At 38.2% G+C, this 23,287-nt stretch overlaps 1 protein-coding gene across 3 annotated transcripts in view; it reads left to right on the plus strand.

Moving 5' to 3' along the window:
* The window catches only part of ZNF277 (zinc finger protein 277), a 52,516-nt gene extending 40,338 nt beyond the window's left edge, over positions 1–12,178 (plus strand). For all 3 annotated transcript variants that reach the window (XM_034063366.1, XM_031053617.2, XM_005154291.3), the window contains exons 7-12: positions 1,168–1,300; positions 8,061–8,128; positions 9,316–9,412; positions 9,895–9,937; positions 10,648–10,822; positions 11,843–12,178. In XM_034063366.1, the coding sequence (XP_033919257.1) occupies positions 1,168–1,300; positions 8,061–8,128; positions 9,316–9,412; positions 9,895–9,937; positions 10,648–10,822; positions 11,843–12,035 (709 nt within the window). In that variant the 3' untranslated portion in view covers positions 12,036–12,178. The remainder of the gene's footprint in view (positions 1–1,167; positions 1,301–8,060; positions 8,129–9,315; positions 9,413–9,894; positions 9,938–10,647; positions 10,823–11,842) is intronic.
* Positions 12,179–23,287: the final 11,109 nt, after the last annotated feature.

A 23,287-nucleotide genomic window follows, 5' to 3' on the forward strand; every position in this document is an offset into this window, starting at 1 on the left:
TAATAATAATTTTAATTCAGAGACACTGCTCTTTTAAAAAAAAAACATGGGTTTTGTGTCTTAAAGTACTGTCACTTACCCTCCTGTCACATTGTTTTTCCTGCTGCCAGTATTTCCAATACAAAGATAAAATGCTACAGTTGCATAGTTTTTATTTCATGAGAAATTATTTTCTAGGGGTTTTCCCAGTCCCTCCATGAAGATAATTTTTCAAATGGCCCAAGAATCTGTCTCCATCTTGGTAGGACATGTAAGCCATCGCTTATAAGAAAAATGTTTTCCCATCTTGGCTAGCTGAAGGCTCAAGACCTGCATCCATTAAACAATGATGTTCCTATAAGCTCAGGGCTCTGCTATGTCTCTGCCAGGAAAAAAAAATGACTGTTATCTATTTCAGGGAGAATCACCCACTTAGGCTGAAATGCAGATTACTGTCCTCATACACCACTGTCTGAGCCAGGAGATTTGACTTAATCCTTTATAGGCGCAACTTGCAGGTGTCAGTTGATAATGCAGTGGAGAGAATTTAAGACAGCATGTATACTTCTGTTTTGTTTGAACTGCTCTGGAAGACCTAAATGTGGTAAAATTGTCATTCATTAATGAATGTTTTCAAATTCTCGAGTACTGTGTATATATATATGTAATAATTCATGTCTCTACATAGATATTAATTATTTTTAAAATATACACATGTGTGTGTGTATGAAAGGATTTATTTACTAAATTCAATTTCTCAGGTTTTCAAAACCAATTGCTCACCCTGGCAAACTTCCATTTAGTCTCTCCCTTGACTTAGAAATATCAAACTTCCTATTCAGCTGATTTAAACTGGTTTTAAAGCTATGTAGCACATTCAGCATTTGTGTTTTTTCACTCTGAATTATAAATACACAGCTACTGATGGGTTGGATGCCAGTATAAGTGCATGCTGAGTTAAGAGTTTACATGTTGACCAGTGTGCCTCTTGTGCACTGGTAGGACAATTTTGGGTGATCAGACGTTTGTCTCACTTTGCATGTGGGGCAAACAGTAAACTTTATATTATCTATTTTTCCATTTCATGTTATTTTTGACACCCCTGTGTTTGTGACTCTCCTGTGATCTAAGATTATTATCTTGTACTGGTTTTATTTTAATGTGTGGACCTCAATCTTTTTATCTCAGCTTGCAGTGTTTATACTGTGAAAAAGTCTTCAGAGACAAAAACACCCTTAAAGATCACATGAGAAAGAAGCAGCATCGCAGAATCAATGCCAAAAACAAAGAATATGACAAATTTTATATCATTAATTACTTGGTAAGTGGTTCTATGAATGATTAGTAAATTGACTACAGAGATACAGACAATATCTTATTAGAAGTAAGTAATTCCAAACCTGCAATTAGTACAAAGGTCAAAAATCAAGTGAAGGACTCTTAAGAAATATGCTTTTTATGGTGTGATATTCTGGATAATTGTTAATCTTAGGAATAGTAAACATTTGTTGTTGAGAATTGATTCTGAGAGATACAAGAATGTAGCTTGAAGAGATGCTAATCATCATGTCATTAGTGCTTTAAAAACCAGAAGGGAAAATGAGATAATGCGGTAAATGGAGGTCTGACTTGAATACTGTTGGCTTTAAGCTTGTTTTCTACAAAGCTTAAGCTGAAAGTGCTCTTCAGAGTATAAATTAAATGGAAAGAGGAGGAAAATGAAAGATACATAGATGAAAGGAAAAGTAAGTGTTCATTTTTAGCCTCCAGGTAGGTGTGTGTTGCTAGGTATTAATATTTTCCTATCTCAGACCTTTGAGAGTGTGTATGTGTGTGTGTGTGTGTAAAAGATTTTCACTTGCTGTCTTTGACTTATGAATATAGGAACTGCTTCAAAAGCTGCTATATTTTGTCCCAGAAGTAACTATATTTCACCTGAAATAGTCTTTGTGCCTTCTATGTGTGTTCATATCCAGGTTATAAGTAGGCATCCTTGACTGTTCTACCTACTCTTTTCCTTTAATTTCTCTACCTGGGTTTTACTCAATACCAACAACAAAAAGTTGTATGTTTAATGCTCTACCAAGTCCTTTTTACCCAAGATGGAGTGAATTTTCTCTGTGATCCTGTATACTTTCCTCCAAATTATCCCTGTATTTTCTTTTCTAGATATTTAAATATCACTGCTTTAAAAACTGACCTATACTTACTGCATGGTGTGGGAAAAGTTGTGAAGTTCTGGAGGGTACATGTTCTCAGCTCCTTGACAGAACTGGGCATTCACTTCTCCCTTGAAAGTTAACAGACTTGAGTTTCATGTAATTGTTCTAAGTGATTTTAATAGTTTTATTCTTCTCTGCTAGTCCTGCAGGTAATCCTGCAGTTTTCAGAACTTGACATCCTTTTTAAATTACCTTCTGTCTCTCACTTGCATTCATTGTTCGGATTTTACTCTGTCCCAGCTGTGATGAGGAAATTGAGCTAGATGACTGCCTGGAAGCACAGACAACCATTATGATACAGGGCGGTAATAACATCAGTGCAGACACAGTGCCTGTGTCATGTTAATAAGCAGAATATGCCAAACTAAATATAACAGCAAGACTAATATTCATATACTTTATCTCTTTTCCCACTCTTTCCAATTGCTCCAAAACTGGTGGCCTTGTCCATATCTGTTGAGAATGATATACAGCCTATATGCTTCCTGAACCGTATCCAAGCATTGTCTGGGTAGTGCTGCTGGCCTGGCTGTGGAACATGCAAACTGTTAAACAGTATGGGCAATCACAGGACAGTGCTTAAGTCACTTGTTCCTCTTTAGTTACTGTTCTATTCCAGACAGAACTTCAGAGTAACTTCTTATGCCAGCCTGAACCAATTCAGGTATTGATAGCTTAGCAGCATCACTTAGAGATGTATTTTTCAGGTCCATGCTATTGCAGACAGAGGATGGTAAATATAAGTCAACTAAAATATATCAAACAACCAAGATGTTCAGAATTGGTTGGAGGCCTTCATGTTCAAGGTTTGCACAGTGTGCTACCAGTGCCTCTTCTGGGACATACTTTGAATGATCACAGTTCTTTTTCTGGCTCTATATGCTCTGCTACAGACTTGTTTTCTTTCCACACATTTTCAGTTGTCTCTCACTACGTTCTGCTCAGTGAACTGTTTATACTCAGTCTTTCTGATCTTTCAAACTGTATCCATTTCAGAATGATGACATTTCTTTTTTTTTAAAAAAGGATCCTTTATTATTAAAGGATTAAAAACAGACTAAAAACTTTATCTTAAACACTTATAAAATAGTTTGCTATTAAATGTGTATTTGCACACTTTTTGTATGAGATTAAATTTTTCACTAAGATGAAACTTTTAGGACAGTCCCTGTGTAGTAGAAAGTGTTCCTTTCCAAATAGCCTTTGGTAAACCCTTTATTTTTGCACAAAGGAGAAAAAGATTAAAAGGAAGAACTTTAATTTGTTCACTGGGGGTTCAGTATATTGGCCTTAATGTGTAAGGAAGAATAACATTATTCTCTACTGCACATATGTAGTGTACAGTAGGGTATATTGATGTAATAGGGTACAGCTTTTCCAAGCTGAGTCTATATTCAGGGTGTAGTGATTTTAATTCCTCTCCCCCAGCAACTTACAACTTATTAAAGGATCATTTTTTCTAATGTGCACTGTCAAGCTTTACTGATTTCTCAATGAGTCTTTAAGATCTGTGCTTCACATTGCTCTAAATGTCCAGGGTCAATTTCACAGCCATGGATTACATATCTTATCAGACATAATAGATGGACTGTTTCAAATTTTACTACTGAATTCACCTTGACCTAAAGATGTAGGCATACAATTTATCTATTTTTGTATGTTTTCACAAAAAAAAAACCCTGAAGTTTGAGAATGTAACAAAGATCTTACTGTATGAGAGTTTGATCAAGTTTGTTTTCATAAAGAAACTATAACACTAAGTAGGCCTCTAATGATAAACATCAGTATTATTACAGTCTTAGCCACTTTATTTTTAAGATGTGCACCATGAAGCTTTTCTGTCAGCAACTGGATTTTAAGCTATTAAGCTACTTAAATGGACAGTTCTTTATTACAGCTGTCTTACAGACATAATTGTCCTTTTCTTACAGTTTTCGATTACATACTGTCTTTACCAAACACTGCATAAAATAGTATTATTGAGCTGGAACTGGCAGTTTCCTTTAATTTGTGGCTTTTGTACTGAGACATTTTAGGGGCTTTTTGTTCAGATGTCCTGAGAATGTCTGCTGAATTGCCTCATGATCTTCTGGCCAGTTCTTACTTGTGTTTTTAAACTGATGGCAGAGCTCCCATGGATTTCATTTAGAGCAGTAGGTTTGCCTGCCTTCTTCCTTGCCCTCCATTATGCTTTTGCCTTCTCATGTCGTTTTAATGCAGTTGTGAGAATCTCTTTTCATATAAGTTACATTTTATATCTATTTGTTGGTGATTCCTTCCCCTAAATTACCAATTTGGCATAGCAGTGAGTAATAAAGTGCAAATTCCTTTGTAGATATTCTGGTATTCTGAGGCTTTCTATGACTTCTGTCATGATGTACAAGCTGCTTTGATTTGTCTACCCCCATTTAATTGACATATTCACATGTTAGTGTTAAGGTAAATTACACATATCTTCAGTAGGAGTGGCAGCTTTTTTGTCGTGCATGAGATTTCTTTCATAAACAAGTATCAAAAGTTTGTTATTGGGTAGCTACATTGAATTAGACTGGGATGTTTGCAATTATGCAAATGAGTTGAAAGGCAGTGCAGACTTCCCAGTGGATTTGGAGGTCTTTTGTCAGTATTGTGTAAGTATGGAAGATGATACCAATCCTATTCAGAAAGGCTTGAAGTCTAAATTGAAAAAGACCAACTGACAGTAGAGGGTGAAGAACTGAGCAACAATGCATCCAAGAGATACATGTAGGTTACCTTATTTTTCTTTTCTCAAAAAACTCCTTCAACCTTATTTTCTTGTTTCTGGGCTTGTGTTAGGCTGTGGCTCCAGGAATTGCCCAAAGGGCCAAGTAAGAACAGAGAGGAAAGAACTCTGTACTCTGTGGTGCCTGCTGGAGGCCATGAAAGAACAGAAGGCAGTATTAGAACTCTTTTATTCCCAGCCCCAGGAACTGAGATGGACCAAGACTGAGAGGGGCTTCCCTTCTGTGTTCACCTGATTGTTGCCAGCAGCACTTTAAGGATAACGTATGCTCTGTAAGAAGCACAGATGTTTATTTTCAAATTGACAAATGGCATGTATCTGTAGTAATGTAACATCACGATAATGAATGTGCTTATGACTAAGCTAGACAGCTGAAAAATGGTACCTATTACCTACTAGAAAACTTGTTTCATAAAGCCTTCTGTTTTCCTCAGAAATAAAAAATGTTTTTCCTTATTTCCAAGCCCCAAATCATCATTATTACCTGAGGGGGCCAGTGGAAGAATGTTTTGTTGTGGGGGTTACTATGTATATTTAGTCTATTTGAATTACACAGTGTATATTGTGTAAAACAGTAAAGGGAGACCCTTCATCAGTTGGTGATAGTTCAAAACTTGAAATCCCACAAGTGGGGAAATGCTTCATATTGAAATTCATCCAATGTTTATTAACTAATGTTGGCGTAACCTGTTCTATGTGCTTAAGCGTCTTGAGTTCTGCAGCAATATAAAACAATCCAGATGATTGCAGTAAGGGAGGTGAGAAGAAGGGCAGGAGGAAATTTGCAGGGAAAGCAGCATCTGTTTCTGAGCTCTATGGGCCTGTAGCTCTGTTTTCAGGTAGTTCTATAACTGTTCTTTTGGGAAAACTGCTTGAGATACCAGCTGCTGTTTCTAGTTTCTCCTGTGTCAGCACTTCTTCTCAAGTTGGGGTGTCTTGCCTCAGTAAAGCACACAGACTGTCTCCCTGTAGACCCTTTAGAATTGCAGTCAAGAAGGTAAATTGTCAGTGAAGCAATTCATTTCTGTGCATTTTGACTTCACTTTGGAAGAGGAAATAATCAAACCATACACATTTGGGTTCACTTGGATACATAGCAGGGCCTGTAGCTTTTTTAATTATGTGTTTTCTGCTGTTTGAACTATAAACTATGTCAAGTCTAATTTTTCTCTTGTTTTGTTAAGAATTTCTTGAGAATCTCTAGAGATGTTTGCTGGGAGCTCTTGCATCTCGGATGGGACCCTTGGTCCCAGATGCCCATCAAGCTGTAGAGCTGAAAAGGTGTATGTTACCAAAACAAATGAAAACAACTGGAAGAGCTTTAAGAATGTTCTGAAGAACTCTTGCCCACCCAATTGCTTCAGCTTCAGTTTCTTGGCACTTTCATCACAATGTGTCCAGTTTCCCATGCACTGTGCAATTTTCCAGTGATACAAGACCTGGTTACCTTTTTCCTTTTTCCTCTTTTTTTTCCCTCCTCTATATATAGATGAGGGAAACAGAGACCTTCTGTGCCTTCTTCACAGAAACTTCATAAAGAAACAGCAACAACAAAAAAGCTTTCGTGTGGTTTTTCCCTTTCACCTCTAATTGAAAGGTGAAGATTAACATTGGCTGCTGCTTTGAACATACTCTTTTATGCATATATACTTCAAGCTGGTACAAGGAAAAATTGTGAGCATTTGTCTTCATTTTGCATGGTTGCAAGAGACTATCCACTCATTAAGGTGTTAACATTAGCAGCCATAAGAAACTAGAGTTTGGCCCTGAGAACTTGGTGAGAGGTGTTAATGGCTTCATGTTATCTCACAGTGAAGGTGACATTAATGAGTCTCCCTTGTAACTCAGCAAGTTTGCACACAACCGTGTAGCATCACTGAATTAATTACTGAGTTTTCATTCTGTAATATATGATGACATGTTTAGAGCTGTCTAGAGACATTTGTTTATCGTTTACTTGATAGACACTAACAGCATTGCAAATTCTCATTAATTGTTAAGTGATGGATGTCTTTTCTTTCTTTTGCCAACCAAACATGAAAGCAATAATAACACTTGTTACTAAGGATGTTGTTAAATATATTTATTAGAATATTTGAATGAGATAAAGTATGAGCTTATTAGCTGCCCTTTTTTAATGAGTATGAGATTGTCAACTGTGATCTTTGTGAATCCTTCACAGCAGTCAAAAGCATGATTTCAAAAATACTATTTTGATTACAGGTTAGTTTGCTCAGGTTTACTTTAAAGGCACGAAGAATCAGAGCAAAAGGGAAACACTAGCTAAAGATCACTGTTGGTATTTCAGTAGGGCACTTCAGCATTTTATTGCCTGTTATTTATATTGCAGCCATGCTGAGAGTGCTTGCCATTGTGCTGAATGCTGCACAAATGTATCAGGATGTACTTTGTGCTGAAGGTCTTTCAGATATAAATAACACAAAAAGTAAAAGGAAAAACAGAACACCATGAATAGGTGTGCTTACATTCACATCTGAGAAGAGGATGGAAGAGTAACTGGAGCCTAGCTCAGAGAAGTGTGCACTGGATCTATGCCCTGTGCTGCCTTTCTGGGGTACTCTGTAGCTAAGTTTACACCATGTGTTTTCACTAACATAACCTCACACAAGGTACAAGCGCTGACTGGTATAGCTATGCCAACTGAAGTCTCAGGTGTTAAGCTGCATTATTTAAGCAGCATATGCTGCATGAAGTGCAGGGTAGGCAGATTGGATAGAAGAAGTGTGATGGCAAACTCGAGACAGTGATAATGTACCCACCTTGTGAACATCCTGGTAGTGTTGCAATGCTTTAGTTTTACACAGAGCGTGGATGGTTTTCTTGAGAACTCTGTGCCAAACCATCATCTTCTGTGATATAGGGTGGGAAATGCTTCATTGAAAGACAAAGCAAATTGTTACTTTAAAAACCATTACTAAAGCAATGTTGTACAACCGCCTTTAACTCACAGAAATACCAAAGTGATCCAAAATAAGATGTTGACTGTGATTTCTAAGATGTTAATTCCTTCGATATATAAAAGATGATGTGAAACAGGAAATGTTTTTTCTCTTTCTTTTCTGTTTTCTCCCCAGGAATTTGGAAAGTCCTGGGAGGAAGTGCAGTCAGAGGATGATCGGGAGCTACTAGATACCCTAGAAGAGTAAGAGTTACTTATATGCCAATTATAAAGACTTGCAAGGCCATTATCGTTGAAAGTAGTTACAGGGAAAATGCTGTACACAGTTAATACACAGTTAAAATTCATTTAAACCAATCAAATCAACTCCAAAATGTTCTCATTAAAGACAGTTCTCCACAGTCAGGGATGTAAATTTTGTACTTCAACTGGAAGCCTATTTTTCATTTGCACAGAGCTCAAACAAGAGCTGTTTGTGTTTGCAATGATGTAGGTAAAATGGGTTATTTTTTACTTTTGTACCAAAAAACCAGCTGAACAAGTTTTGCTCAAATTTAAAAATCAAGAGTAAACATAAAAAATATCTGCATGAGAAAGAAATTACACTAGAAGGTCTGATAAAACGGTAACAGCTAGAAATTAAAGGAGGATTTCAAAGGAAACTTCCCAGCAAAACCAACTGCGGGTGACATCCACCTCTCCTTTGCATTCCTCTGTGGTCCAGGCCCTCAGATCACTGCAAAGGTGGCTTCCTTGGCCATAGAGAATTGAATAGGCAGAAAGTAACTTGTGGGTACTGGGGTCCCTGACCTTCCTGGTTCTGCCTGTTACTTGAGCTTAATTCCACTTGATTATACTTGTTTGCAATAATATTTCTATCCCTCCGTAGCACTGGGGTTTTAAACGAATGTGTTGGCAAAGTATTCTCTGTGTGCATGTCTAAATGTAGTATAAGTGAGTGCCTCAGGAATAATAATATTTGATAAGTAAATAACACTTCAAATGAAGTCTTTCTGATGATTACGTCTTTGGCTGGTGTATTGAAAGAGAGGTATAAAAGAATTTAAAAGACCTTATAAACACAGAATGCAATATTTGATGACTTGCCAAACTGGAGAGAAACTGAAGTTAAGATCCTGTTTGTCAGTGCAGGCAAATTCAAGTAGGACTTACTGCCTGTCTGCAGAGCAATTAGCCAACAGTAACTGCTCAGTTACTCTTGAATTTGTAATTTTTTTTAGACTATAAATCAGATTCTAATCATGTATTCAGGTATAAATCCATACTGTCTCTTCCACCTCTTTAAAGTATTCAGTTTCTCTGGATTTACTTCTAGTGCTGTGAGAGCAGAATCTGAAGTGCCTTTTCACAAAATGTCTCTTCTCGTTTTTTGCACAATTAAATGAATCTTTTTGGCTCTGAATCATAAGAGACTGGTCTGACTGGGAAGAGCATCCTTTGTGTGCTGTTTGCCTGTTCTGTGAACAACAAGCGGACACCACAGAAAAACTGTATCTTCACATGCAAGTAAGACTTGTTTTAAGTAACAGTTCTTTCATAGCTTTGTAAATAAAGAGTAGGATTGTAGCATCTTTGTGAAGATCAAGTCAGCTGCTGCATTGGAATGCCCTCTTTAGTGTGGAGCTAAAATACTGCATGCATCTCCAGCATCAATTCTGTAAAATAGACAGAGGAGTCAAGTTTTACATTGAGACTATGACTAGCCATTACTTGTGAGTGTACAGACAATAAGGAGATAGCATCTTTAATATTGTAGTGGTTAGATGATTTAATGCACTTAATGGTTAGCATCTGTGTTTTAATAAACTAATGAGAGTGTTGTGGTCTAACAGAATATAAAAGCTCCTGATGAAGCAAAACTGGGAGGGAGGGTGTTTATTTCATCTATATGCATATGTCAGTCTGTGAAATGTTGTGCTGTTTTTAACTGGAAATAGTAGAAGTAGTGGAAGTAAGATATTTTTTTATTTCCTTTTTTTTTGCTTCAGAAATCACATGGATTTGACTTTCCTAAAATAAAGGCAGAGCATGGTGAGTAAGAAGTGCTGTAGTTGTTAGCATTTGCCACTAGTGTGGAGAAAACCACATCATAAGAGCAGTGGAAAACAACTCTATTGATTTGATTTTTGTTCGGACATTTAACTTTTCCATTATGGAAACTGTTTCTCCCAGCTTACAAAAGGAAGCCAAGAACACTTTATTTTTCTGGAACTGTTGTTAGTACCAAGGATGTCTGCTATTTTCTTTAGAACCATTGCAATCTTTTGCACAGTATCTTCTACAAATACCCACTCTGTGAGTCCCAGATCTGGCTGCTGGAGTACTAGAATTATTATTACTGTTATTACATCATTACAATTATTATTGATGTTGTTATTATTATGGATATTATTGCTATTATTATTATTATTGCTATTGTTGTTATGCCTGTTGGTACTTGATTGCAAGTGGGAAGGCTGTGCTCTAGGTTTTGTTCAGCCAGTGTTTGCTTTCTGCTGGTGACTAAGCAGAGAGACTTACCTGGACTCAGAGGAAGCAAAGTATTTACAATTTTTACATTAAAAAAGGGCTATTTCCTCTACAGCTGGGAAAAAGCAGTTGTTCAGTTGATTTGCTAAGTTACAGCATTCTGCCAGTGCTGTAAGAGTGATAAACTCTTATCAGTCTCTATGCTGAATCCAGGAAAGCATTTGTAAATTAAATCTTATGTTTCCCAAGTGCTTCTTTGCTATCTTTTCCAGGTCTGAACTTTTATCAGCAAGTAAAGCTACTGAACTTCATCAGGAGAGAAATCCATCATTGTCGTTGTTACAACTGCCAGGAGAAATTCCAGTCTAAAGGAGGATTGATAAGTCATATGGAGGAGACCAAACACATTACATTCCTGCCAGCCATGTCTACATGGGATCAACCACAGTAAGGGCAAGCATGTTTCTTCCAGCATTTATGCTGTTGCTTGATAATACCTGTAGAACAGTAAGTTGAAAGTTCTGGGTTTTGCCAGTGCAGTAGTGCCCTGAGTTCTACCGGCCTAGATAAAATAATAAGTGATCTCGGAACTACTCAGAATTAGAAATCTCTGTACAGTCTGAAGCTAAAATGAACATGAGATACTGCTCTTGTAGCTGCACCCAGGATGCACTGTCCCTGTAAGCTGTGTCTGCACTGTCAGATCAGTGTTCTAGAGGAGGCAGAATTGTGTTTTGCCTGTATTTGCAGTTGTGCAATACGTGGCGAAAAACATACATGTTACACACAGATCATGTTCTTTCCTGGTGGAACAAAGGCTCAACCTGTGCACCATAGTGACACCTCAACTGTCCCTCTTGTAGGCACCTTTTAGGTCTTCCAGCCATTGGCTCTCTAAACACATGCAGCTCATGCCTGGGATGGGCATCTGACACATATCACATTGCTAGTAAAGATAAGCTGTAGGCATATGGTTCTACAACCAAATCAAACTACTTCTTTTGCCTGTCTAGTGTGAATATATGCATAATGTCTACCTCATTTTAGGCATCAAAACAAGTTTGCCCTTAGTTTCCTCTATAGCAAATACAGTGTCACAACACTGGTTCAGATTGTAAGTAGGCTGAATAGGTCTGGGGGATGATACCATAGGTGGTAGAACGCAGGGAGTGTTCTAATTCAAACAGCTTACTACAGCATTTGTTGTGGGAGAAATCTGGATCTGCAGCCTCAGTTGTAACAATATACAGGTGAAGAAATGGCGGAAAGACTTGTTTGTTGCCAGCTCTTCTGTACAGCTCTTCTAAGGTGTACATGCCAGTTAGATTTTTTTGGATGTGCTATTTGCTCTCATTCCAGACAGACTTTCTCATTTTTCCTTTCTTAAAATGGAGTCTCGTAAGATATGCTCAGCTTCTTTGAAACAAAATATGTGGGTGTCTAGTAATTATGCCTTGTTTCTTTCAGGTATTATTTTCCTACCTATGAAAATGATACACTCCTGTGTACGCTCTCTGACAATGAAGATCTGATAACTGAGGGTCAAAGTGAAGATACCCCTGTTGTAAGCGAAGATATATCCAATCTAAAAGCTCTCAAACAGAGCAGTGTTTTAAACCAGCTCCTGTATGAAGAGAACAAGAGTCAGGAGAAAGTCTGACCTAGAATTACAGCTGCTGACTTTTGAGTGTTTCTTCTGCAAGATAAAATCCCCCCCATTCTTTCACTAATATTGAAATAGTTTAACTCATAAATGTTATCACTGGGCAAATATTATACGAAATAATATTGAAGTGTAAGTGATTTTGGTTTATATTCCTTAAAAATATAGCTTTATTTTAAAGTAAAATGCTGGATTTTCTGCCTAGGTCTCCAAATACTTTTAGTATTACTTTTAAACAGAATATTCTTTTTTTTTCTTATTTCTCCTGAATAAATCAGAATTGGAGTCTTGAGCTGTTACATAAAACAAATTTTGCTATTTTAATCTTAGACCTTCTTCAAAGTGAAAACTGATCTGTAGATGTATATTATTCATCATCAATATATAAAATATATGATGCCTGTTCTGAAAACTGGCTCAGAAACATCAGTAGAGCTCTGCTCGGCCCATGGGGATCTGAATGCATGGAAAGCTGCCAGTCCAAAGCCTGAAAAAGCGTAAGAACAGTTTCAATGTTGGTTTCATCGAAGATCCTAAGAATTTAAACTAGACTGCTTGTATGGGACTGAACTGAGATGCAAAATAATGACTTAGAAGATTGCAGATACATACATCCAAGTTAAATTCTTAAAATCTCAGTTCAACTTTCCAGTAAAGTTATTTCCTTTAATGCTGAACTTTACATTTTGCAAGGTAACAGGATCTTCAGCATGTCCAGAAAGCACTTCAGTCTTCATAGGGCAAAGCAGCTCAGAGCATAGGTCTCACTAGGATGATCCAAATCAGGTATTCCTTCCTCTTTTTTCTTTGATGTCTGAAGTTCAGGTTTGGCTTTCCATAATACATGTAACCAATTTCAGAACTGGCAAGCAAGTTTTTCTTCTTTAGGTCGGTGTTAGAGCATGTGCTCAAAGTATGGGAGTCTCGGCTCAGTGTCCTTCCCTGCCTGAGAAGATTCAAAGCCATAGCTTTGCCTTTGCACACCCCTCTTTACCTGAAATAGACTGCTGTCAATAAGAGTTGTTGTTTGTCATTATATGGTGATTGAGAATTATATAGTAGTCTCTGGGAGCAAGGGCTAAAGTTCAAATCTTTAATGGTGTTCTGCCAAGCTTCCATATCCAGCCTAATTCACCCTGCAATATATTTGTATCCGTTTCTTCGAACTTGCTTTTTCTTGGCATTACCCATCACCCACTAGCAAACCTCCCCTCTTATTTTCTCCTGGGCCAAGGTGCTCTAGAGAGAAGTGAGAACAGGGTGCTGGGAATGTGCTGAGGAAGACACATCAGCTACTTAACACATCAGCTACTTAACTGCACAGTGAAACAGAGACAGCAGCAATATCTGACTTGTCAAGAGGAAATGGGATAGGAGTGATTCAGCAGGTGCTGAGGATACAGACAATAGAATGGGGCAGGTGTCGTCATATGTCTGCGTTTCCTTGGGTTAAACTGATACAAAAATAGAGGAGGAGCAACCCCAATATTTTTGAACTAGGATGTCTGACCCTCTTAAATACACTGTAGTCTGTGGTTGCATTTGTAAATTCCTCAATTTCAACAGCTGTTGCTGTTGAATTTTTCTTCCCTCTGAAGCAATTTTCTTTTCAAGCACTTCTTTTCTTCCTAAATTTGAAATTGATTCCAGTCTCTGCTTTTTGGTCAGATTCTTAGCTGAGATGGGAGTAAAAGTTGGTGGGGTTTACATTAATAGGTGTGTTGAGCAATGGAAAAAAATCAGTAAGAGAACTATGGCTACATCAGCAGCACATGAATGTGTTTTACTGCAAGCCCATCTCAGAAGGGCATATTAAGGGAAAGATAAAATGTTACTGATGAAAACAAGAAAAATACCTGAAAGAACCCACCAACAAGGAATGACTGCTGTGCCTGGTTCTAACAGAAATTTGAAATAGCAATTTATCAGTGTAGCATTAAGAGATACCTTAAGAGAAGCTGTATAAATGACATGCATTGGTTACCTTTATTGAGTAAAGAGAAAAAGCTACTTAGAAAAAGTTTCTCAGCAGTGTTCTCTGAAAATACCAAAACGTGTGGAGTCAGATTAGGGTGACCTTGTTACTTCAAATATGAACAGCAGGCAGCAAAGGTTTGCAGAGGGAGTTGGGTACAATTTCTAGAGTAAAAACTGAGCATCTTTATTTAGCACAATGGTGCTTTTATTCAGCATTTTGCTGAAGCATACTTATGAGCTTGTACAGTGGCCACAATTTTTCCTAGGCATTCTTGTCCTCTATCTAAAGCAAAGCCAACATCAGTGCCTGTTTTAAAATTGAAGCTACCTTTTGGTCACAAGTAGGGGTACAGCTTTGACTGCATTCTGTATAGGCTCAGCTATTACGTAAGCAAATATGTTCTTCTAATAAAAGAGTATTTTTTGAAGCATTACAACACGAATAGTTTTGCTGTAAGTCACAGAATGGGCAGAGTTGGTGTTTGCAAATGCTCTTAAGAGAGCCAGATCAAGAGAATGAGTGAAGTTAACTGGCATAAAAAAAGCTATACTAGTTTCAGTCTAATGCACATTTCTTGCCATATTTCCTCTTAGCCTAGATGCACACTCATTTTGCTTTATCGAAAGTGAGTGTGTATAAGGTCACTTATAAGTGTCCCTTTGTTTAGAAGGACCTGGGTAAAAGAAGGAAGGAGGCTTGTGTCCCAGTGACCATAATTCCTCGTGCCCTTTTTAACAAATATCTTAATTATATCTTTGATATGCCTCCACACACAATTTATTCTGACACTTTTGTGCAGACTTAATCTGATTTAATGACTTAATGGTCCTTGACTTTCATTTAAGACACTTTTCAGTTTCTGTATTAGATCTGTCTGGCATGCTATGGGAGAAGTGGCTGCTCTTGCTGGCTAAATGGTAACTGATACGCAAAACACCCAAGTAAGTCTCTGAAAAGTCTCTCTGCTATCGTCATCTGTCAGTGCCATCACTGCATCTGAATTCCGGTTAGATCTCCACTAGTGAGTGAGGTGTATGATACAGTATGTCTCTATTTCTCCCATTTTACAGTGGTTGACCTAAATCTGACACAAGAAACTGAACTGTGCACAGAAGTACAGCTCCTTTCTTCCAAGATTACCAGAGCAAACTTTGGACAATAGGTCTTGGCAACATCTACCATCCATGGCCATTGAACAGCAGCAAATTTCACAGCTCTGTGACTTGATGCTGTATTAAATAATCTTGTATTATTTGCATTTTACTTATACAGAGGCAAATAAGAATCAAATATCCCTGGAGAAACACTGTATTTCATAGAGGCAACATGAAAACTACTATGTTGTCTCCAGCATTTTTTGTTAAGTCATGATGCTTTCGGGGCCTTAGTTACAATAGAGCGACTGAAGTGTCCATGATCAAATCATGCCCTCATCAAATTTGGCTAGATAACAACTGTCCCATGGCACAGGTAATTTGTAACCCTAGAATGAATTACTACTTCCATGTAAGCTGCTGTAGAAACACTACAGGCAATTGGTTGTGTGAAAAACCTAGTTATGTAAAATTCATTCCTGGTCTCCATGAGCACCGAATGTGCTGTTCTCACCAGTGTTTGGGGTTTTTTTCCTACTGGAATTTTTCTCTTATAAATTAAGCCTTGCTTAATTTGACTTCTTCCACCAGTGAAATTTGTAGTTGGTTCTTGAATCTGATTTTACAGGTTTTTCCAGACTCTTGTTCATAAAGATACAGATAAAATAACTATTTTTTAATTACCACATAACCCCTTACTTGAACTCACATTTGGTATTTTACATCCCTGATAAACTCACTCTTTCCATAGGAATTTAGGATTTTTACAACTAAAAATGCATCACTTGTCTTTTCATAAATTTAGATAGAAGTATTTTCCTTCCACAAATGTTCCTTGGAACACAGTTCTCTCCATCTGGTTTACCATCCTGAGGCTAAGAAGCTGCCTATGTAAATTACATATGAACCTGATGTCTAAGTTTCCGTTATAATCAATGAATGTAGTCTATGGATCCTAGAGTCACTCAGCTTACCCTGAAGTAAACACTTAAAACTTTATTCAGTTTCTTGCCCATAGACAACTAATGTTATCTGAGATGCTTGAAAATACCATGGTCTCTAGCTGCTTCAGAAGGATGCTGGTCTATCAGAGGTCTTTTGTCAGTTCTGTCAACTGCCTATGAGCATTTCAGATAATGCTGAGCATCTCAGGTGGCATTGAGGCATATTTAAGTCAAAGCAGCTAAATCCAGCACCACTGACTGGTAGATTAATACTTCTTTTAGGCTGCATTAACTATAATGGAAACTTAGGAACCTAGGTCATGTGTGTTCCCTACATCTGGACTCCTAAATTTGGTTGTATTAATTTAGAGCTGAATTCTGCCCTACTATTATGGAATTCATTTAATCTGAAGGTAGATATCAACGAGTATCAAATTATTTGCTTTCTGGAAAGGAGAACTAGCTTTGGTAGCTATATCGGAAATGTCTAAAACTAGCCATTTAGTCTCTGCAGCTCTATTCTCTCAACAGCTTTGGGGAAGGACGACAGTTGGTTACCTTTTTGCACATAGGGTCACAGGTTTAATTATAATCCTGGATCTAAGCATAGAAACCACTAAAACGTAGCAAAAGTATCCACAAAACATGATTTATATATGTGCGTCCATGACTCAAGGAATCTCAATTATGATCTTAACAGTAGTCAAGAATCTGGACAAGTTCTGTAGTTAGGTTGTGTTGCTTTTGTTCTTCCTGCCTGTCAGCTGTTGTTGTGTACCTATTTTTGTCTTCAAGTCCCTCCTGAAACTGAGTATGTATGAAAAAGATAGTAATAGAAGTCCATAGACCTCACTAAGAAATGTGCCTAAACCTTGAATGTCCCACTCCTGCCTTTTAACCACATCTCAGGTTTTTCATGTGTATCTTTAATGCAAACTTTTTTTTTGCTTACAAGCATTTTGTGTCAAGAACTATCATTTCAAGAGTTTTATTTCCAGCACTTAGCATGCATGGCTTAACCAGGTTGAGACCAGCAGGCACTCTTACAATGCCAATGACATCAAAAAAATAAAGAGCTGTGGTGATGAATTTAACCTTGCTCTTGACATAAATTATTAGTCTTTGTACCAACTCACTACAGAAGAAAACATTAGGTATCACTTCAAATAGCACATGTCTCCTTGGCGTGCCTTTGCAAAGGAAAGAGTCTGTGGCTCCTCTTGAAACTAGGACTGAGAAGACCCCGATACGTGTCCCTTCCTCTGACAGCTCATACCTTTCAGTACTGGCATAAACCAGTAAACCAGAACACCACAGGGACTTAAGTGTGAATTCAGACTAGAAGGGCTGCTGCTAAGTGTGAAACCTAAGCCAGATATTAGCCATTGCTAATTACTATTTTCAAATCTACAGGCTGGTGGTTGGTATTTATATTGCATATCTGACTATATTGCAAAGAAAGTACAAGGAGCATGAGGAGCCTTATTGCATCACAGGAAGGAAAACATATTGTTCTTTATCTGCAGTTAGTGTTCCAGCATGCCCATGTGCAATCAGACTCTTACCACTTCTGCAGTGCTTCTTTCATGGGTATCCCCACTGGTATCATTACTCAGATAAATCTGATACATTCCAGAAACCCCTGCTCTTCCTTTTAAGCACCAGGAAGAGCCCATCTGGGAAGTGCCAGTGGCAGCTCTCCAGTATTATTGCTAAGCACCTGAACATTGGTAAGCTGCAAATGTGATTCTTCAGTATAAACAAATGCTTCAGAATTTCAAATTCAGAGGGGGCATGCAATGAATTTTTTTACCACATCACATCACGTGTGAATGTAGTGAAATCCCTCGGAACAATTTCAGGCAGACTGTTTGCATTACTTCCAGCCACAACTTCACTCAGTGTTAGGAGACTGGAAATACCAGAACAATACAGAAATAAATAATGCAGGAATTGCTGATTGCTCATTAGGGAGTCTGCCTTTGTAAACTGCCTGCCACAGCTTTGCAGAGCTGAGCACTGCTTTAACCTTCAGGTGGTAAAATATCTTTAAACTTCCAATTGTATTGTGGTCGATTTCTTACTTTCTGATGCATATCTGTCTTCACACCATTTACAGAAATACTGCTGTGAATCTTCACAAATATTTGACCTGTTTTAATAAGCTGCTTGATGTTTTTTGTTTGAATCTAGCTGTAATGAAGAGCAAATGAGCAAGGATGGAGCTTAGCATTTGGGAAATATAATCAAAAATGTGCAACAATGCTGGCTGACTGTATTTTTACAGATAGTGACTTACCATGCATCCTTTGACAAAGTTACTTCCCAGTGCCTCAGTTTCCTAAACAACAAGACTGTGATTATGTGATCATAACTACCAGAGGCAGGGAAAAAAAAAGGCACATATAATATAGGGTTCCAGTGTATGCATGCAGCTTACCTGCATTAATCAGGTTTTCATATTTGAAATATTTAGTTTAAAAGGTGACTAGATCATGGTTAAAATAGTTCCTCGCTCAAGGAGAAACTTAATTTGGGGGGCACATTCCCATAAGAAACCAAAAGTTGAATATTTTGAAAATGACATCTTTTAAAAATAAGGGTTAAGATTTTCAGAAGAGATCTGATTTCCTGTCACTTGAGGGTTTTAAGTAGAGAATGAATATTATGTCAAAGATTTCTCTGCTTTCTGTCACATTATAAAACTTCAGAGTGTTCAGTTGCATACTAAGGAAGATCAGTTTTCTGTTAGACAAAAAATTGCTTCATAATGTTGAGTAGCCATGGTCCAACAGATTGGAGAAGATGTTCATGCTGATCTCCTCTAGCTTTAAAAGCTATAAACCCATGAGTTTGCTAAGATTAAAAAAAAAATAAGGCAAAATATTACATATCCTTTAATTCATTTAACTGGTTTTTGCTTTGTAAACAATCTCTGTTTAAAATCCTAACTCTCTATGAACTTGTCAAGTGCAGGTTTAATATTTTCCTCAGGAAATGTATATATATATGTGAGGTAGATGAGATTTCTCAGTATGCTCTTCAGGCTTGTGCTACTGCATGTACTTTGCCTTTGCTTCAGCATAGGGAAGTTTCTGAGTAGGACAGGATTTTTTTTGTCTATTACAGCTGATACTTGGATGAGATTCTCTTCTCAAAAGTTACTGCAATGCTACCTTTGTTCATGTTCTCCTCTTAAGCAGACGTCTTAGTTTTCTAACTTGCATCAAGCCACTCAGGCAAACAGGCTACATTCAGGAAGTAGTCTGTAAAAGAACTGATCACTCAGTAATGCAGATACTGTTTCTGTAGACATAAAGGATTAAAAGAAAATCTTGGTGTCTTATCTTTAATTTCTTTCTTTTTTTTTTTTTTGCACAGAAAACAATGGGGATCCATGAGAGAATCTTTCATTAAAGAACCCTGGATATTCTCTGTATGACTCCTGTTATATTTGGGCTGGAAAAATAATCTTTTGGAGATTTTCACCCAATTCCTGCTTAAATCTGCAGCAGTCCCAGAGTGCTCTCAATGACCATTCACACTCTGAGTGTCACAGAGGGGGACGTGAGAGCAGCACCTCCAGCCTGCAGCAGAATGCTGAGATCTGTGCTGCAATGTAACAGCATGGACTATTTTGCCATTGATGCTGGACTGTCCCCAGTGACCTTTAAAGATCAAGGAGATGGAGTTTCTGCTGCTTCCTGGCACACGTTGATGCCACTGGGAATGTTGTGAAATTGCCCCTTATGACTGGTTTGAAATCAGTTAGATAGGATTCCAGTCATAGAATCATAGAACAGTTTGTGTTGGAAGGGACTTTAAACATCATTTGCTTCCAACTCCCCCTGCTAGGGGCAGGGACACCACTCTCAAATATAAAATGAATGTCAGCATCCTGCCAAGCAAGGATTTTCTGCTTTTTAGTTTTGTTTCCATCTGAAAAAAAAGAATTCCTTAACATGTGAGGCATCCCTGCCCATGGCAGGGGGGTTAGAACAAGACGATCTTAAGGTCCTTTCCAACCCTAACTATTCTGTGATTCTATATTCAACAGTGTTTATCCACTAGATTCTTTTGGGCTTTGTGCTAATTAAAAATAGTACAGTTGTAGACTCTTCCCTCTCTTTTTCCTACTTCTTTATTCCTCATTTCCTCCGCCACCATCCCTCCTGTTACCCTGGCCACCTTGCAGGCTCAGAAGAGTTATCCACAGAGTAAGCTTAGACTCTGGTTTTCCCGTAGGACGACAAAGTCCAATAAGACTGTAGCAGCATCTGAAACCTGACCTTAAAAGGAATAAGGGGCTTTGGGACTGAAATAAAAGAATCTTTAAAAATTATGCCTCAAGTACTACCTTAAAAATAAGACTAAAATGAAAGAGAAAATTGGATAATAAGCTGTGGAGAAATCACAAGAGGGTTGGGAGACTTTCCTGGAACATGGAGTAGGAACTGGCACTGACTTCCAGAGTGACAGCAATGGCTGGAAGGAAAAAAATCAAGAAAGATGACAAGAAATTTGCTATTAGAATAAAAATATTAAGCTCAAAACATCAGGGCAATATGAGCCAATGTCCTGGCTTTGGCTGGGATATAATTACTTTTCTTCCTAGTAGCTGGTGCAGTGCTGTGTTTTGGATTTGGTATGAGAAAAATGTTAATAACACAATGATGTTTTCATTGTTGCTAACTAGTGCTTACCCTAATCAAAGGCACTCTGTCAGTGAGGAGGGGCACAAGAAGCTGGGAAGGGAGCATAGCCAGGACAGATAACCTGAACTAACAAGAGGGCCATCCTATACCATAGGTGCATCCCTTGTCTTTCTTGGGGCTTATTCCTCTCTTTCTCCTTTATTATTATATTTTACCTTATGTCAGTTATTGAACTGTTCTTATCTCAACCCATGAGTTTTATCTTTTCCCAGTTCTCCTCCCCATCCCACTGAGGCGGGGGGAGTGAGTGAGCAGCTGTGTGGTATTTCTTAGTTTACAGACAAAAACAGAGCTGAGAAAACCAGAGCATCAAACTGCCATCTAAGTGGAAGTGGGAGTTGCAGATGAAGCCACATAACTGAATGAGGTATCAGTATGTCATCTGGAAGCTAGACTAAATATTACTCCAAGGAGCTAATGATTTATGAGAGTTTAGTACATGTGCAGGATGCCTCCTATGCAGACTAAGGGCTTTGCAGAGGCAGGGGAAGCTAGCAAAACCTGTTAAATGCTCATGGTGTGCTCTAGTCATGAAGTAAAAGGCAAGAACATGTTTTCTGCACGTACATGAGATGATTCATGTAAAAATCAGTACTTAAGGGATCTTGCAAGGGGGATTTGATAAATCAATGATAAAGTATCTACTAATAATCTACTGGACACAGCAATACTTGAGCAAACTATGAACAGATGACTAGTGTCATCTGTTCTGCAGGCTGTGAATTAATGATCCAGTGGCTGCAAGATAGTAAAGGAAATCTGTATTTTTTTTCTTATTTCAAAGAACCAATTAGTATTTAATCCTTTTATTTAGAGAGGTTTTATGTTTGTCTGTGAGAAGGGCGTATCCAGAAGAGTTGATCTTTTTGTCCTCATGTTTAGAACATTTACTGCTTGCTGTTCTGTTTTGTAACATTTAACTCCTTGCACCTCTGAATTTAGACAGCAATTTAAATGGTCTTAGCTGAGACACATGGTGATAAGGCAGCCATCTGCTTAAAAAGGGAGCCAATAAATCTCATTTTCAGTGGCTGAATTAAAATACCCTTTAGCTTTAGCTCCTTTCGTTCTATTATTTATTTAATTATTATTTATTTTTGTCTTATGTGGAAAATAGGAGGCTTAGAGTCTGTAAGCTGATATTTAAAAAAGGCAGAAGCCATGCAATGGTAATACAGATCAAGACGCAGGATTTCCAAAAATGTCACAGACATGCCAAAAAATGCATACTTTTTTCCCAGAATAATCAGAAATTTTGCAAAAATCTGGAAGAAAAAACCCACCCAATTTTTTATTTATTTTCTGAAATTAAGCATCATTTTCCAGCAATGGGAGACATTAAGAAGAGTTAGCACACAGAACTTACTCGACAGCATATTCATAAATTAGGGGTAACTTGTTTGCACTTGAATACCAGGGCACAGACAGAAGAGCAGAGGTAAACTACACTGCCCTAATAAATCCTTCCTAGGGAATTTCCTTCTCTTCCCATTCTCCCATGAGCCCTGACATCTCAAACCTCCTGTATGGTTTTGAGGGACCTTGTTTTCCCCTGATTTCAATGGGAGTTGCTGGGACAGGAGTAACATGGATTCAGTCACCAAATGTACTCACTCCTGTTGCTGACTGCTGCAACCAGGAGCTACAGTAAGTCAAGTCATGCAATAATGTATTTTTCTAGTGAGCAGTACTTGTTTTCGTGACCAAGAGCCATGTGAGTGCTTGCAAAGGCAGCAAGGAAGGGAAAAACACCTCTTCATTTTCTGCCCTCCCTTCTCCAGCACTGACACCACCTCTCCTTCCTCCAGCTGGTCTGCAGCCGACTGCCCTTTCATCTCATGGCAGCTTGCCCTGTGCAGAGTTCTCCTATCCCTGTAGCAGTGAAAGGTTAGGCCTCCCCATTGTCCAAAGAGAGACAGAAGAGTGAGAAACCCTCCAGCTTTCTTCTTCTAAGAATACATTCCTTATATTCATCCTTCTTCACTTTGTGGCAGGTCACATTAAGGGGTTGAAGGCAGATGGTTCGCTCTCAAGCCCTGATTTCTTCAGTCTCTTTCCCCTTGAGGGCGGTAGCTAATACAGCAGCTAAAACCACAAGAATTTCCTTTGCCCATAGCTTGCTGATATGGAATTTCATACTTGTGCACAGTTTAATTGTTAGTGAAATTTCTAAATTTCATGGCTAAATCCAAGCAAGGATTTGGGTGCTTTAAAACTGAGTTAATCAGAATGGTCCCAGTTGGCAGGAATGTTTTCCCCTCAGTGACTGCTTGGCTGGGGATTTTCACTATTCTCTGAGGCAGGGATTGCCCCTCCGGGCTGACTGCCCTCAACATGGGGCTGTAGACCTGTGCCCATTTTGGTGCCACATTCTTGCACTGTCCCTTCTCTTTTGTGGTAAGGCATCCGTGAGGCTTAAAAATGCTTAAGATGAGGCTACCCATGTAGAAGATGCTTGAAACTGTTTTAGGTGGACCAGATCCCCACTCCCTGTGTGCCTGTGCTAGCTAGGCTCTTA

This window comes from Melopsittacus undulatus, chromosome 5 (assembly GCF_012275295.1).
Source record: "Melopsittacus undulatus isolate bMelUnd1 chromosome 5, bMelUnd1.mat.Z, whole genome shotgun sequence".
Classification (NCBI taxonomy): Eukaryota; Metazoa; Chordata; class Aves; order Psittaciformes; family Psittaculidae; genus Melopsittacus; species Melopsittacus undulatus.